The sequence below is a fragment of the Maylandia zebra genome, linkage group LG3, assembly GCF_041146795.1.
Source record: "Maylandia zebra isolate NMK-2024a linkage group LG3, Mzebra_GT3a, whole genome shotgun sequence".
Classification (NCBI taxonomy): Eukaryota; Metazoa; Chordata; class Actinopteri; order Cichliformes; family Cichlidae; genus Maylandia; species Maylandia zebra.
The window spans coordinates 22,593,979-22,609,555 of record NC_135169.1 but is presented as its reverse complement, the minus strand read 5'-3'; the positions used below and the strand labels follow the sequence as shown (position 1 = coordinate 22,609,555).

Genomic DNA, 15,577 nt, shown 5'->3' with positions numbered 1-15,577 from the left:
TTAACTGCAAGCAGGTATAATCAGGGAAATTTATTATAACATTTCTGTGATCATAATGTCAGATTTTATCACTTCTCGTATGTTGATGCAACAGCTGTCTTAATTCAAACTATAATGATGATCAGATGAAAAGTCTGCTTTTTTCCCATGTTATCTTATTCAGGCCTACAGCCCAGTGCTAATTCAGGTTTTTCCTGCTGAACTTTTTTTTCTTTCTTCTTTTGGCAAAGACCACATAACCTTTGAGCTGTAGCCAAAAGTGAAAGTTTAAAGAGAAATGAAGTCAAGTTTGAACAAGTAGTGAGGTGATGATTGGCTGATCAGCAAACCGGAGGCAGATCACTCCGCCTATTGTGAGGCAATATAAAAGCAGGAGTCAGAGTAAACTGCAACACTGGAAGGACTTGTTAAAGATAATAAACAGTTTGCAAATGAAAGAAGAGGAGAACACTGCTGTATGTATTATATATTTTAATGTATTTTTTTCTCCTTCTGGTCTGTTTTTATGTTTATTTGTATCAATTATCCATACAACATGAACCTGAATGCATGCAATGCCAGTGTGTCATATTTGAAACAGACAGTGTTTTGTGAGTTTTTGAGACTTCTACATCATCTGTGTATTTTTTTCCCCTCTGAGAAATCTAAATATTTGCACAATATATTTTTAAGCAATTAAAAAAATGTCAGATGCAGCAAATATGATACAAATTAAAAGCCAAAAATGAAAATGAAAATTTCTATTTTTTCTTTAATGCGTTTGTTTGTTTGTTTGTTTGTTTTTTCCACTATGGTTCATTAAAATCTTGAACCAGAAATTTCTGGCGATTATTTCATGGTTGACGTTTTACATGGTTAGACAATCATTTTCTCAAGCAGTGAGGTATGAAAGGTTAATTTATCATCACTTTGATTTGAATACAAAAACATACACAATCAGGCAGTCAGACTTTTAAAAACTTTAAATTCAATTTCCAAGTGTAGGAAGGACTAGGGAAGAGTAAAAAAAAGAGGATTGAGAGGTGTGGGATTTTTGCAGCTTGGCAAACCTCACCACGTTGTAGGCTAGCCAAGAAATATATTATTTCAATTTTTTTTCACTGTTGGAGGTGTTCCAACAGGATAAACAGCAGCCACTAAAAGAGCAGCACAATTAATATAGACACACAGAGGCAGACTTCAAACTCCCAGAACAAAAACTGCAGAAAGCTGCAGGAGTCAGTGTGTGTCAAAATATGTCAAATGTTACAAACACTGCCATAGCCAATGATCTTACAGTGATTTAGAAGATTTGACCAACCAAAAATTAATTTTGAAAAATCTTTTTAATAAATTCTGAAAGTTTGTCTGGGTACAAATTCCGGAAATGGCTAAAAGTTTGCTAAAAAGCGTCAGTTTCACAGTGATTGAACATGCTGCAAATGTAAACTTTAAAGATAAAATATCATCACTGTGTGAAAATTATTCTTATTCTATTCAAATTTCAGGTGGATATTGTGAACCCGCTAAGAAGAGCACATTAAAATATAAAATATGCATCTCTGTTGTCATAAGATGGTCTTATCTAACAGGTCCGACCTTATGCTTAACTAAAATATAAGTAATTAGTAAAAACAAACATAGCAAGGTAAAGGGCAGAGCCAGTTAACTTTATAATATCCTCATCCACCTAACAAGAAAAGTATGTGGCTGCTTGACACAAGCTATCCATGCCAAATAAAAGTTAACAAAATTCTGATTAACTGGTAAGGTTTGACTAATTAATACAAAGAGTCTAGTTATAAAATAACCAATATCCAAAAAAACATTTGTTCTACATTAACTGCTGCTTTTTTTTTTAAAACAATGGTTGGTGGCTTATTGTGCTGTAAGCTAGTAATCAATATAGTATACTGTGGTGTAGTAAATACTTATAGAAAAGCTATTTATATGTTAACTTGCGTTCAATTCCCCTTTTGTATCTTAATGTGACAGAAAAACATCTTGTCAGCCCTGAAAACTTTAAAATGTCAAATATTTTCAGAATAAATTAAAGTGCAGGTTTGTCTTCTGGTTGCTTCCATTGCAGTGGTTGTCGTTCATGTAGTTTTGGTCAGTCAGTGTAAAAATCAGGATCATGAACAGGATCAGATGTTGTAATGAGTGAATGAAGTCAGACTGTAGATTTGTTTTCTTCTAGCTGTACTGACTGACCTTTGACCTCATGTGTTGATGACTCTTCACCTCTGTCTCCTCTCACAGGGAGAAGATGATCTGCAGGATCCTGCTGCTCATCATCCTCACCTCATGTGTCTCTGGTTAGTTTACAGCTTCACTTTATGAACTCCAAATAAAGCTCAACAACAGATTTGTTCCAGTTCTCAGTGTGTCTGCTCCTCTCTTTCCCTCTCTGTCTCCTCAACAGGATCATTTGTAGTCAATGTGACACAGACCTGCTATCAGGCAGAGGAGAACCACAACATCACACTGGAGTGGACGTTCACCACCAAACCTGACAGATCCTGGACCTACATCTTCATCCTCTGTAACCTGATAACTGAGGATAAACTCTCAGTCCTGTATCACGTTCATGAAGGTGTTGAGGTGTCAGAGTCTCAGGATGAAAAGTTTTCAGGACGAGTCCAGAGTGACAAAGACGCCCTCAGAGAAGGACGAATCAGACTTCAACTGTTTAGACTCAGGACTGATGACTCGGGTCTGTACCTGTGTGAGGTCAACACTGATTATGGCTTCAGTGTTGGAATATGTCGACTAAACGTCACCGGTGAGATTATGCAGTAAAACATTTATATCATGTTTAGCAGTACTTTGCATAAATAGAAATGCTCTCTTTGTCCTTTACAAATTTGTTGTGAAATGAATTCTAATATTTGTTCTTTAAAAAAACAAACAAAAAAACCCTTAAATAAATCAAATTTGTTTGGTCTCTCTGCAGCAGTGCCGGATTGTCCTGAATGTGAGAGAAAACCGGAGACATCAAACACAGAAATTCAACAATTCACAGGTGTCTACTGTGGACTGTCAGCAGTTGTGCTACTTTTCTGCTGCTTTTCTTTCATTTACTATCTGCATAGAAAACAGAATTTTTACTCAAAGCTCAGTGATGCATGTCAGTCAGTTTCCAGATGATCAGTAGAAACAGTCTGACATGTTTTCCTTTAAGTGCTCTTTGCAAGTGTTACATGTAGGGCCAGAAATCGAAAAATTTCCAAGTCAATCTTTTTTTTAAATGACATTTAAAATGTCATGGCCATGAGATACAAGCTCTGATGTATTTCAGTATACAAACCTTCAAAGTTGTATTTTGCACAGGTGATATTAAACTGTCAATGGTGAGACATCCCTTTTCCCAGAGTTGAACATCATAAAGTTAAGACTCGTATAAGCTAAAAAACTGCAATGATTCAATGAAATCTGTTTAACATCCTGATGGATGTACTCATGTAGATTCAAGCTGATAAAAACTGCATTTTAGTTGTTATATAACAGAGAGTGCATTAGGACACATGCTGGTCTGAGAATAAGTGTCATGATACACAATAATGGACATCAAATGGAAGTTTTTTATCCTCTGTTTTTTGTTTGTTTGTTTATTTAAGACACATCATCATATTGTCACTCATCAGACAGATGATGAAATGTGCACTGTGTTCACTTTACGGTAATCATGCAGGGAAACACCTCTACCTCACGCAGCACGTGCAGATATAAATTCAGTGTTTAATGTTTTTACTGTTGTAATGTTGAAAGGATTCAGATTAATCATGTTAACAATGATGACGATCTGACGTGTTGTAAACTGTCATGGAGTTGTGTGTAGCAAAGGACATTATACTTAATATTATGTACATATCATGTAAATGTACACAACAGACATCTCTACAGGTTCACTTATATCTGTGTTAAATTTAGAGTTAAACACAGCTGGTAGAGCTCCTATAGCTCTCAGTCCAATGTACAAAAATGTCTGTCCCAAAATCTCTTGAAGTAAAGGTTTAATGACTTATTTTGTAAAAAGAAGTCAGACTGTTTGTGTTTCATTTATTGTTTCCTCCATATAATACAAAAAACACAGAAAGCCGTAAGTGCTGCTACTTGCTGCAGTCTAACATAAAGAAATGGTTCTCCCTTTAAGTTTTTCCTCTAGCTGATCAGAGGCCACTGTTTGGTGAAGGGCATCAACATGTTTAACATAAATGTATATGGAATTGATTTACACTGAAAATTAAGCTGTAGAATATCTGGATTTCAGCTAATAATGTTTGTTTTAATACATAATAGATTTATATATAGTACACGGAGGGAACCTACGCAAACATGGGGAGAACATGCAAACTCCACACAGAAAGGCAATTATATATATATATATATATATATATATATATATATATATATATATATATATATTTATAATACTTCCTTATGTTTTTGGTTTTTTTGTCAGAAAACATTCAGATTGAAAGTAGCAACATAAAACATAGGAGATGAAGTAGTTCATTTTAAAAGAGGACTTTCTATCTTATGTTTTCTAAAAGACTACACAAGACTCTGAACGGCAATAATGATCAAAAATATCATGCCACTAACTATTAAAAATGCACTCTCTAAAACTCCCAGAACAATTTTAATTTGATCCCAGTAGTTCTTATTTCGACTTTCAGCACCTGCAAGAAGAAAAAACAGATGAACTTAGAATCCTCTTGATCAAAACCTTCCCATATCACAGCCTCGCACTTCCGGCCTTCTTGGTCTTCGAAGGACCCGGCCAACGTAGACCAAGAAGGCCGGGTCCTCCGAAGGATGCAGCCTATGAATTGGCAATTAGCTGTTATGTCCCTCTGAGTCACTGATTCTGTCACTATTAAGCTAGTCTATAAGTTAGTTTATTAGCCGGAGCCAACCAACCACATAATGTAATGCTCTGTACTGACAGAAGATGGTGCTACTACTACTGAATTACTTATTTCTTAAATTCAGCTTAACAGACAGTGTTACATCTATCTCATTTTTTGAGAGCATGGCTGAATGATGTAAATTATCCTTTATATTTGTAGTGTTTCATGTCCTCTTTAACAGAGAGAATAACACAAGGGGATACGATGGAGGAAAACACTCAGGTGGCTTCTTAAACTCCATAAATACAAATACCAAGAATAACTAAAATATAACTATAACTAGAGTTTAAAAATAAAGTTAAATAAAGAAACTACATACAAATAAAATTAAGAAGCAAATAGAAAACCCTTCATTTGGAGCTATTTTTCAGCCATGACTAGACTCATAAACAACTGTAGAGTAAATTTTACAGGACATAAACAAATTAAAAAATCAGACAAATAAAAGAAATCTCCACATACTGCTCAGTGTGACACTGATAATTATCCTTTAAAAAAGGTGAAATAAATAACTTACCAGAAACACTGACTCTGCATCTGGCAGAACTGAACCTGTAATCAGTGTTGACCTCACACAGGTACAGACCCGAGTCATCAGTCCTGAGTCTGGACAGCTGAAGTCTGATTCGTCCTTCTCTGAGGGCGTCTTTGTCACTCTGGACTCGTCCTGAAAACCTTTTATTCTGAGACTCTGACACCTCAACACCATGAATGACACGATACAGGACAAAGTGTTCATGGCGAGCAATAAGGCAACAAATGATGTTGAGAGTTTTGGTGGATCTGTCAGGTTTGGTGGTGAACGTCCACTCCAGTGTGATGTTGTGGTTCTCCTCTGCCTGATAGCAGGTCTGTGTCACATTGACTACAAATGATCCTGTTGAGGAGACAGAGAGGGAAAGAGAGGAGCAGACACACTGAGAACTGGAACAAATCTGTTGTTGAGCTTTATTTGGAGTTCATAAAGTGAAGCTGTAAACTAACCAGAGACACATGAGGTGAGGATGATGAGCAGCAGGATCCTGCAGCTCATCTTCTCCCTGTGAGAGGAGACAGAGGTGAAGCGTCATCAACACATGGGATCAAAGGTCAGTCAGTACAGCTAGAAGAAGGAAAATCTACAGTCTGACTTCATTCACTCGTCACAACATCTGATCCTGTTCATGATCCTGATTTTTACAGTGAAAGCTCTTCTTCTGATGCTGGTTGCCTTCTGTTTTCTGTCAGGATGATCCCACACTGCTTCAACAAGTTTGAGATCCTCTGGAGTGGTCAAGCCATGACTGACTGTGTGAAATGTATGCATTTCTACCGAGCTGTACTTTTAAGGCTAAAGAAGCTGCCAGTCTGATTTTTTTCCAGATTTTATTTCATAGTGTACAAAATCTGAACGTATCTGAATCGGCATTCATAATTGCATCAATTTTGACTGGCTGAAATACATCCCCAAACTAGGACTCGACATTTACAAACGATTTATAGATGACTGTAGAGACTCGCTGTTGTACCACTCTCCTTACCTCTTCTTTATATACGGATCATGAATTGAACTAAATGTTTTAAATTTGGTATAATAACTCTATAAGACCTATTGCTACTGCATCCCATTTCTTGTGAAGCAGGGGAAGTGAGTTCATTCAAAGAGTGGCTGGGCTCTCCCTCAAAGATATGGGGAGGTCAGTAATTCAAGAGGGACTCAGAGTAGAGTTGCTAATCCTACACATTGAAAGGAGACAGTTGAGGTAGTTTGGGCATCTAATTAGGATGCCTCCTGGACGCTTCTAAGGTTTCTAGGTGAAGTGTTTCGGCATTTCCTACCACTAAGAGGCTCCGGGGCAGACCCATGGCTTATTGCTGACATTAGGCTTAGGAACAGCTCGGTGTCCCCATGGATGAGCACAAAGATTGTTGGGCTGACGGAGGTCTGGGTTTCCCCGCATAGAGTTTTGAGCCCACAACATGAACACAGATAGCAGTAAAGGGTGGATGCATGGATGACTGTGTAAGTTAGTGTACCCCGAGACTGTTCTACCTGTTACAGTTTCTTAAGAAATTATTCTTGCTAAATGTCTCAGTTAGATCTGGTAATGTCTCCAATATTCTGACAAATTTCAGTCTGGGAAGTTCCCATCAATATTATGAAAGCAGCAAAAACATCTAAGTTTCTTTTTTTCTTCCTTTTATTTTTTTAATGACTGTGATACTTAATTTGGGCCCTGTGGCAAATAATAACTGGATAAATAGATAAATAGTCCAGTTTATTATACTGGAATTAGATGAGTTAGTGAGCTTTTACTGTGAATGAGAAAGAACCCAGGTATTGTCTCATTTAGGGCTTATTGCTCTCTGCTGCAAATATTAAACACTCAGTGCTGTCTGCGTTAAGCTGCAGAAAATAGTTTGCCATCCAGCCATTAATTGCCTTAAGACAATCCATTAGAATGGATAGTTTATCCAGTTCACAAGGTTTAAAGTGCTACATACAGATAATAGGAAAATAATTTAAAACTACTACTAATAAGGTGTAATGACAAGATCTATAATAAGAATAACAAAGGTCTTAAAACAGATCCTTGCAGAACACCACATGAAAATTCAGTTACATCTGACCAAAGGTTTTCCACTGAGAGAAAGTAAGGTTCCCTGCCAAGAAATCCCTACTATAAATCTGCTGTTCTTTTTTTGCACTTAAAAATATAAATACTAACATAAACAACTGGAGAGATACATACTCCTGCTGCATCCTCTTCTTTGAGTTGGTATCTGTTTCCAAAAACAACCTCCAGCTCTGTTATGCATCTTCAGTCCGCCCAAACTGCCCAAAGACACCAAGTTGATATGCAGTGTTACTTTTTATGCTGTATACATAAACAAGTAGCTGGCTGCTCACAGATAGGCATTTTGGCATCAGTCTCTGTGGTTTCATTTTTAACATAGAGTGAACACTATGTTATCATCTCTGCACATTCAGCAGTTTAACAACAGGTAAGGATGTGGATTTTTTTTTAATGAGGTTAGGATAAGTTAATGCATTACACTAGAAATGCATGAACTCTTCTGGTTCACCTTTGTAAAGGGATTGATTTACAGGTGAGTTTACTGCAATGATATTTTCATAATCTATAACTCAGACTACATCTCGATTTCAAATGTCAGCATTTATTTTTCCATCTTCAACTTACAGAAAAAAAAATGTCAAGTATTGTTCACAATCCTTTCAGATACTTTAAATAATTCAGGTGAAATGAGGTTTAAACTGTTTGTGTTTCATGTCTGTACAGTTAGTAACAGTTCTGTAATAGTTTAAGTGCACAATAAGAAATGCAATATTGTTCATTTGGGTTCCTTTAGGTCTTCAGAGCTTCTAGAAACACTTCTACAAAGAAGCTGCAGTTTACATTCTACCATAGTCAGAGTCTCCATCTGTTTATCTTTAGAAATTACATTTGGATCAACACAGATGATTTGAGTGTGTATAGATCCTGAAGCACTTTAAATAATCTGTAGCCAAAGTATATCTGTGTTTAATTGAGTTGCTATTACAAAAGAAAAGAAAAATATATCACTGAAGATTAAATGTGTGAAGGAAATCTGCACTTTTTTGTGTGTTAGCACCAATTTCTGACAGCAAGAAGGCTGTGAATTAGAGATATCAAATTATTCTTATCTCCCTAAATACAGAAATGTGTTCAGTATACACAGCTATCACGCCCTCTGGTCATGACTTATTAACTGGGAGGACGAGAAATCCTTCTAGTTTCAACTACCTTTACTTGATACAGAACGAACTGTATTCATGTTTAAACTGTCATTATTACCCATATTCATGTTATCTATGCAGTAAACTGAAGCATCGCTTCCTTTTCCTGAGAGTTCATAACACATTATAAAAACTTTACACCTACAATTTACTTGTAATCAGCAAGAAAACATGGTGCAGATAAGGTACACATAACAGAGAACTCTCCAGACTCTCAGCTTTAATTGTGACAGTTCTTTCTTCATTTCCTCAACAAGGAGGTTTGTTGTCAAACGGATTTCAAACATCAAAAAGGCAGAGGAGGAGGAGACCATTAACATCAGTTTGGACAGTCGGATCCAAACAGATATCTCTCTCATCAATGGGATTTGTTTTTACCAGTTGGATAAAATTTTATATAAAATGATAAAAGGTGTTGAGGACTCCCTACACACAGTCTGCAGGATGGGTTCAGTGTGACAGAGACACTCTGGGGGGAAGAAGAGTCAGACTTCGTCTGCCCGGAGTCACAGCTCAAGTCTCTGGAAAATATCCACTCCTTAAACCATTAACAACCAAGTGGTCGAGCACATAAGACATTTCCCATTGCTTTTTTCTTGGTGGAGTAGTTAAAGGGTTAAGCTAACTGTCTGCACTCATAAATAAAGATTTACCAGAGAGAGAAGACCATAATAAAATCATCTGTCTATGCCATTATCTGCAGATGAGTCAGAAGGGAAAAAACTACTAGGTGAAACTGTGCACCCTAAAGCCTGAGATTATACTTCACAGCTCTCACAAGTATTTGTTGACTTTAGTGCAGGACAATGTCACAGTTTTGTTTTATATTATCTGTGATGGTGTATAGGAATTTCTTTTACTTATGTATTAATCACATTATTTTATTGTATGATACCTTGGTGCCACTGGATTCTAACACGTCTCACACTCATGCAGTTAGACAGATGGTGGGGGTCTAGTAAGGATGTTGGGGGGAAGCAGACAGCTCCACAGGAAGAGTCTTTTGTGTCTTTGAGGACTCTGTGAGGTAGCAAGGGAGTGTGAACCTTAAGGTGTGAAACAGCTGTGTACTGTATTTTGTTCCTGGAGAAGGTTTTTAACTGAGAGCCATGCTAGGCTCAGGGAGACTCTGCTGACCGTCTGCCCCGCGGTCATGTAGGCTCTCCACAAGCTTGGTTTGTCTGTTCTTTGTTTTTGATTAAAGAATGTTAGCTACCGCTCACCGCTCATCTGCAGGCTTTATTTAAAGGGAAACTTCCACAACAATGGCTAACTAAGACAGCACATCCTGCACAGCTCACTAGCAACCAAGAGATAGGAAATCATTCACCCCCACACCTACAACCATTTATGGATTAGCAGTGGCTCTAACATTGAAAGAACACTCATGCAAGCATAGGAATAGAGAGGTTAGATAGATTAGATTAGATAAAACTTTATTAATCCCTTGGGTGGGTTCCTCTGGGAAATTCGGTTCCCAAATAGCACGGCACCAACAGAAGTTACAGAATGTGAGCAGAAATATACTATATATACACATATATAAATCCAGGACATATATAAATACAGAGAATACAAAAGGGATAAATAGGAATAAGAATACAAAGGAATTGCACATTTCAAATATTGAACTCTATTGCACTGTTGGATATTAACAAAAAGTATTGCACAAAAGGTAATTGCACAGTGAAGTGAAGAGGCACTACAGCTTAGTTGTTCCCCCCTCCTTTGTCCTCCTGTTTCCCCTCCCTCTCCCCTCCAGAGAGGAGTTAAACAGTCTGATGGCGTGTGGGGCAAAGGAGTTTTTAAGTCTGTTGGTTCTTGTCTTTGGGAGAAGCAACCTGTCACTGAACAGACTCCTCTGGAATAGCATGCAAAGGCTGCATGGAAATGCAACACTGCTAACTATTGAAGCACAACAAGTCAAAAATATTCAACAAAGAATTAAATACCACGAATTAAAGATAGGCAGTTTATCAAATTTATTAGATTTTTCTTTTGTTTAACCAATTTTAAACTTTCTTTCTTCTTGGAATGATTCATCTGATATCAAATAAAAGTTCTGAAATATCTTAAAACAGGCGCAAAACACGAACATCAAGGCATCAAGCTGTTTGCCTGAATTTGAGCAAAGTAAGACCACTTCTTGCATGTGTAGCCCTGACAATGCTGTTTGTTAACATAAAGTATCCAGTGCTTCTGACTCTCTTTAGTCTCTGTACAGCTCTTCAGACTGTGGCATTGTAAAGAAACCACGGCAGACCCAATGACGTTTTCGTGCTTTTCAGCATCTTTACTGACTTGCTTTCATCAGCGGTTGTCATTTCCACACGGCTGGAGCACAAACACCAACAGCAACAATAACCAGGACCCAGTGCAGACTTTTTATGTCGGTGAGGCATGATTGCAGATGCCGTGCAGTTGCATCCACCTCCCCTGCAGCAGCAGCGCAGACCACGCCCCACCACAGGCATAAAAGTATGTTTGACGTTATTTTGATAAGTGGTGTAAACTGACATTGTGAACTGCTAAACAGCACGTTTTAAAATAAGAAAAAGATTAAAGATTAAAAAGCAGAGAAGCTGACCAGTTTCTGTAACTCCCTCTGTTTTACTGCTTTTATCATTTTCATTTGACTATTACAGCCACGTCATGATAGTGGTATGGCAATTCAGTGCTGTTTTGCATTTTAATTTTTGCTGAAGGAGAATTCAGGACAGGTGATTTACACAGCAGGTGCCAGGACAGCTGACCTGGTTGAGTCAGCAGTCTGTGCACTGCAGGCTAACACCCATCTGTGTAGCGGCCTGGGTTGAAGTCTTTCAAAGTGTTTAATGTCTGTGGAAAACAACATTATACTGACACTGATAACTCTGTGTCCAACTGTGAAAGATTTACTGCATTACATGAAAGTGTGACATTACGGTTTTGCTGAAGTTTTATAGGAATTTGTTTTAGATTATGTATCAGTGCTTTATCTCCACTTATTGTATACTGTCTCTTTCAATCCTGCAGTGCAACACTAGTATGGAATCAGCATCAATTCAGCTAAACCCTAGAAATTTGTTTAAGTAAAATACCCCATGCTGTGCAGTTATGCTGCAAAAGATGTAGGCTGCTGGGGATTCCCGTGATGCATTGAGTATTTCTTCTTCAGTCACCTTTCTCACTCAGTATGTGTTAACAGACCTCTCTGCACTGAATCATATCTGTTATTAATCTCTGTCTCTCTTCCACAGCATGTCTTTATCCTGTCTTCCTTCTCTCACCCCAACCAGTCGCAGCAGATGGCCCCGCCCCTCCCTGAGCCTGGTTCTGCTGGAGATTTCTTCCTGTTAAAAGGGAGTTTTTCCTTCCTACTGTCGCCAAAGTGCTTGCTCATAGGGGGTCATATGATTGTTGGGTTTTTCTCTGTATGTATTATTGTACGATCTACTGTACAATATAAAGCGCCTTGAGGCGACTGTTCTTGTGATTTGGCGGCATTTAAATAAAACAACTTGAATTGAATTGAATTATTCCAGTTATGATTGGATGCGACAGTGTGACTCAATGTCCAGTTGTATCCCTGAGAGTGTACTGGAGGAGGTTGTGTTTCTGAAACAGAAGGTCCACAAATGAAAAATGTCTGTTTTGTGAAAGTGAAGTATGATCTAAAAAGTGTCAAGTATCCGAATGATGACTAATAACCATAGCTGGCAACTCAGTCCAGTTTTTTTTTTTTTTTTTCATTGCATTGACTAAATTACAAAAAATTGCTTATATCTATTTTAACACTGCAGGATTGTTTCTTGTTTCCCTCAGTAACACTACATTTAGTAGGAAATTAGAAGAGTTTATTTTTAATTCTGTCATGCTGACAGAATGACATTAAATGACAGTAGAACATCCTTCAACATAATGAATGAAACAGCAAACAGATCAATAGAAAATACTGTTTTTCCACATGAAATCACACATTACTTAAAGCAAATTATGCTGTACTTAAAATTACAGTATAATCATATCAGATTTGTTCCAGTTCTCAGTGTGTCTGCTCCTCTCTTTCCCTCTCTGTCTCCTCAACAGGATCATTTGTAGTCAATGTGACACAGACCTGCTATCAGGCAGAGGAGAACCACAACATCACACTGGAGTGGACGTTTACCACCAGACCTGATGGATCCACAAACTCTGTTTCCATCAGGTGTCAACACAAGACTAATTTTAAAACCTTTGGCTTCTATCATGTGTCCAATGGTGTTGAAGTGTCAGCATCTTCAACTGTCCAGACTCAGGACGATGACTCGGGTCTGTACCTGTGTGAGGTACTGATCATGGTGCTGGTTATGAGAGCTGTCGCCTCAGCATCACAGGTAAATTACTAAGGAGTATTTGTATTATTTTCTTTTTTCTTCTTTAAATATAATTTCACCACTGAGGATAATAAGGCCATTACTGCTTTTCATAACAGATGCATAATATATATTTTAATGGCAACACATGTCTCTGTGTTTTTTACAACAGCAGCTGATCAACGTCAGAGACTGACACTGTCAAGCATGAGCTTGTACGTTGGTCTGGGGCTGGGAGTAGCTGCTGTAGTTTCTGTGATTATTGGAAAGGAGAAAAAGCCACAAAACCCAGCAGGGAGTGCCTTAGAGACACAACCCTTCAGGACTAAGGAGACTTTTTCTGAAGGACCCGCTTCCTATGAGGACACATCATTTCAGATGTACTTATAGACATGAACCTCTCTCCCAATAACATCTGTTTGAAATGTCAGACAGCAGTTTATGATCTAAAACAGAAAACTGTAGTTTTTCTGTTTCATTATGTTTGTGCCACACTTGGTTTGACTGTTACATAACTAGTAATAATAATGATGGATTGCATTTATATATTCGAGAACCTCAAAGCGCTGTACAATGCCACTATTCATTCACTCTCACATTCACACACTGGTGGAGGCAAGCTACAGTTGTAGCCACAGCTGCCCCAACTACAGCTGTTTCCTCCGATGTGTAAAGAATGAAACAATGATCAAACATTTACTGTTTTATTATAAATTTCATTACATCTTTGACGTTCTCATTTAACCCCCATATTACTGTTTTAAGTAATGTTAATTTTAAACTTGTTTTGAGAGATCAAGGAATTCTTGCATGTCCTAACTGACATGGATATGGTTTGGTTAGTGTTGCTTTTTTATTTTGTTTGATATTTATTGTGTTGTTTAGGGTGTTTTACTGAAGCAGTTTGCAATAAGTTCCATAAAATAATAATAAGTTATTATTAATACTACTACTACTACTAATAATAATAATAATATATTTGATTGGATACAGTGAAGTGGTGAGCTTATAGCACCATCATCTGGCCAAGAGGGTGAATTTCACTTAGTTCCATAAGTGGAGGAAAATACTTATTTTCATGGATATTTTTCTTTCCCTATAAAACAAATCTATCCATGCCTAAATCATTTTGATGAAATTCTTGTTGCTGTTATGCTCCTCCTCCATAATGCATAAAGAACTGTATGTTGTATCTTCATGCAGGAACAACGTCTCATATTGACCTCAGAATCTGTTTCCAGACATGATTTGTGTCCTGCAGGCAGCGTCTTGAAATCTGAGTGTGGTTCAAAGTTTAGACTGGATTTAAAACAAGAAGAAAGCATCGGGCATGAGATATGAAATTCCTCCAGTTCACGAACTCCAGGGCCCTGTTTCAGGAAGCCGGTTTAGAAAACTCAGAGTGAAAAACGATACTCAGGGTTGAGTAACCCCGAACTGTCCAACTCGGAATATTCGGTTTCAGAAAGGCTGATAACAATTAGTTCAATCAACGCGGAGTTGCGTCAACCCCAAGTGAAGCGCGCGGACGAGGATACATAAAGCCCTGATAAGCGGAGCACAGATTAAGCGAGTCACCATGGAGACGGAGGGAAAGAAGGCGCGGTCAATGTATTTCACAGCGCTTGAGGTCGAAAGCCAGACCAACATGCAGTTGTGAGTAATACTCCACAGATTATATGAGTTTACAGTAGAACAGCAATGTTGTTTATTTCTTTACTACAGGAAAATAATGAAGAAACATTGACAGCTGTTACAGAGGAGGAAGCAACAGAGACACTTTATGAGGTTTACATCTTTTAATACTTTGTGTACAGGAAATACAGGCGACCAATAAAGCCAGTTGAACAAAAAATCTGTTTATTCTTCTTTCAACATGTTGAGGTGATGGGTCAAAAGAAATGATTGTGACATATGGTGTCTCTGACTGCGCTTCCATCTTGTATGTCCGTGGGAGGGTCAGGATGTTCATGGTTTGGATCACTGCTGATGTTTGGTTCAGAAGGACAGTGTTCTCCTCTAATTGTGGCAATGTTGTGAAGAATCACACATGCCACAATAATGTCACATGCCCTTTCTGGGGTGACCCTGAGTCTTTGCAGGCACTGGAACCGGGCCTTAAGCATTCCGATAGTCATTTCAATTCTGGCTCTTGTCCTGCAATTAGCCAGATTATATCGCTGCTGTGGGCCCGGTTCAGGGTCAGAGTAAGGGGTAAGCAAATAGGGTAAACATGGATACCCCCTATCACCAAGCAAGTAGCCAGTGAACTCTCCTAAGACAGAAGGATACACTTCAGTTCAAATGTCCCTGAAGCAATTGGTCTTTATATATTTTAAAGTATTTTCAACTCACCATGTCCAAATTTTGTGCTCAGTGTACATTCACGGAATATTTGTGAGTCATGGACAGAGCCTGGCCACTTGGCTTCCACATTTGTGATAATGTTGGCAGCATCACATATGATCTTCACAGTGCAGAGAACACAAATTAGCATCCATTACTATAATGAAATAATTTGTTAGTTTGACATGCTACAGGGAACTATGTACCTGTACATTAATGCTGTGGAAAGACTTCCTGTTCAC

At 37.9% G+C, this 15,577-nt stretch overlaps 3 protein-coding genes across 8 annotated transcripts; 2 read left to right on the top strand and 1 right to left on the bottom strand.

The window, feature by feature from the left end:
• Positions 1–401: 401 nt before the first annotated feature.
• LOC143415682 (uncharacterized) lies at positions 402–4,020 on the top strand. Of its 3 annotated transcripts, none has more exons than XR_013096118.1 (4): positions 402–455; positions 2,242–2,297; positions 2,405–2,764; positions 2,939–4,020. XR_013096118.1 is itself a non-coding variant. In XM_076881052.1 (3 exons), exons 2-3 carry the CDS (start codon positions 2,249–2,251, stop codon positions 2,779–2,781), a joined length of 426 nt encoding a protein of 141 aa, XP_076737167.1. In that variant the 5' UTR covers positions 402–455; positions 2,242–2,248; the 3' UTR covers positions 2,782–4,020. The 3 variants fall into 3 exon arrangements, 1 of the variants encoding a protein (XP_076737167.1); XR_013096114.1 differs by having other exon boundaries at positions 2,936–4,020; XM_076881052.1 differs by having other exon boundaries at positions 2,405–4,020.
• A 1-nt stretch (position 4,021) lies between these two features.
• Positions 4,022–7,808, bottom strand: LOC143415666 (uncharacterized). Of its 2 annotated transcripts, none has more exons than XM_076881020.1 (4): positions 7,604–7,808; positions 5,880–5,935; positions 5,413–5,772; positions 4,022–4,664 (listed from the first exon to the last, which is right to left on the bottom strand). In XM_076881020.1, the coding sequence occupies exons 1-4, from the start codon at positions 7,636–7,638 to the stop codon at positions 4,537–4,539; spliced, it is 579 nt and encodes a 192-aa protein (XP_076737135.1). In that variant the 5' UTR covers positions 7,639–7,808; the 3' UTR covers positions 4,022–4,536. The 2 variants fall into 2 exon arrangements, with proteins under 2 accessions (XP_076737135.1, XP_076737140.1); XM_076881025.1 differs by having other exon boundaries at positions 7,628–7,807.
• Positions 7,706–13,986, top strand: LOC143415673 (uncharacterized). 3 transcript variants are annotated; one of them, XM_076881042.1, is made up of 4 exons: positions 7,706–7,880; positions 10,970–11,133; positions 12,724–13,010; positions 13,162–13,986. In XM_076881042.1, the coding sequence occupies exons 1-4, from the start codon at positions 7,843–7,845 to the stop codon at positions 13,183–13,185; spliced, it is 513 nt and encodes a 170-aa protein (XP_076737157.1). In that variant the 5' UTR covers positions 7,706–7,842; the 3' UTR covers positions 13,186–13,986. The 3 variants fall into 3 exon arrangements, with proteins under 3 accessions (XP_076737157.1, XP_076737154.1, XP_076737149.1); XM_076881039.1 differs by having other exon boundaries at positions 7,706–7,985; positions 13,165–13,986; XM_076881034.1 differs by having other exon boundaries at positions 7,706–7,985.
• Positions 13,987–15,577: the final 1,591 nt, after the last annotated feature.

Bases quoted from the DNA above. Each gene is read 5' to 3' on its own strand.
- LOC143415682 (XM_076881052.1), top strand. From the start codon at position 2,249: ATGATCTGCAGGATCCTGCTGCTCATCATCCTCACCTCATGTGTCTCT. The intron at 2,298-2,404 runs GTTAGTTTACAG...TCTCCTCAACAG, and splicing joins CCTCACCTCATGTGTCTCTG to GATCATTTGTAGTCAATGTG.
- LOC143415673 (XM_076881034.1), top strand. From the start codon at position 7,939: ATGCATGAACTCTTCTGGTTCACCTTTGTAAAGGGATTGATTTACAG. The intron at 7,986-10,969 runs GTGAGTTTACTG...TGCTTTCATCAG, and splicing joins GTAAAGGGATTGATTTACAG to CGGTTGTCATTTCCACACGG. The intron at 13,011-13,161 runs GTAAATTACTAA...TTTTTACAACAG, and splicing joins CTGTCGCCTCAGCATCACAG to CAGCTGATCAACGTCAGAGA.
- LOC143415666 (XM_076881020.1), bottom strand. From the start codon at position 7,638: ATGCAGCAGGAGTATGTATCTCTCCAGTTGTTTAT. The intron at 5,936-7,603 runs GTTAGTATTTAT...CTCCTCTCACAG, and splicing joins GTATCTCTCCAGTTGTTTAT to GGAGAAGATGAGCTGCAGGA. The intron at 4,665-5,412 runs GTAAGTTATTTA...TTCTTCTTGCAG, and splicing joins ATGCAGAGTCAGTGTTTCTG to GTGCTGAAAGTCGAAATAAG.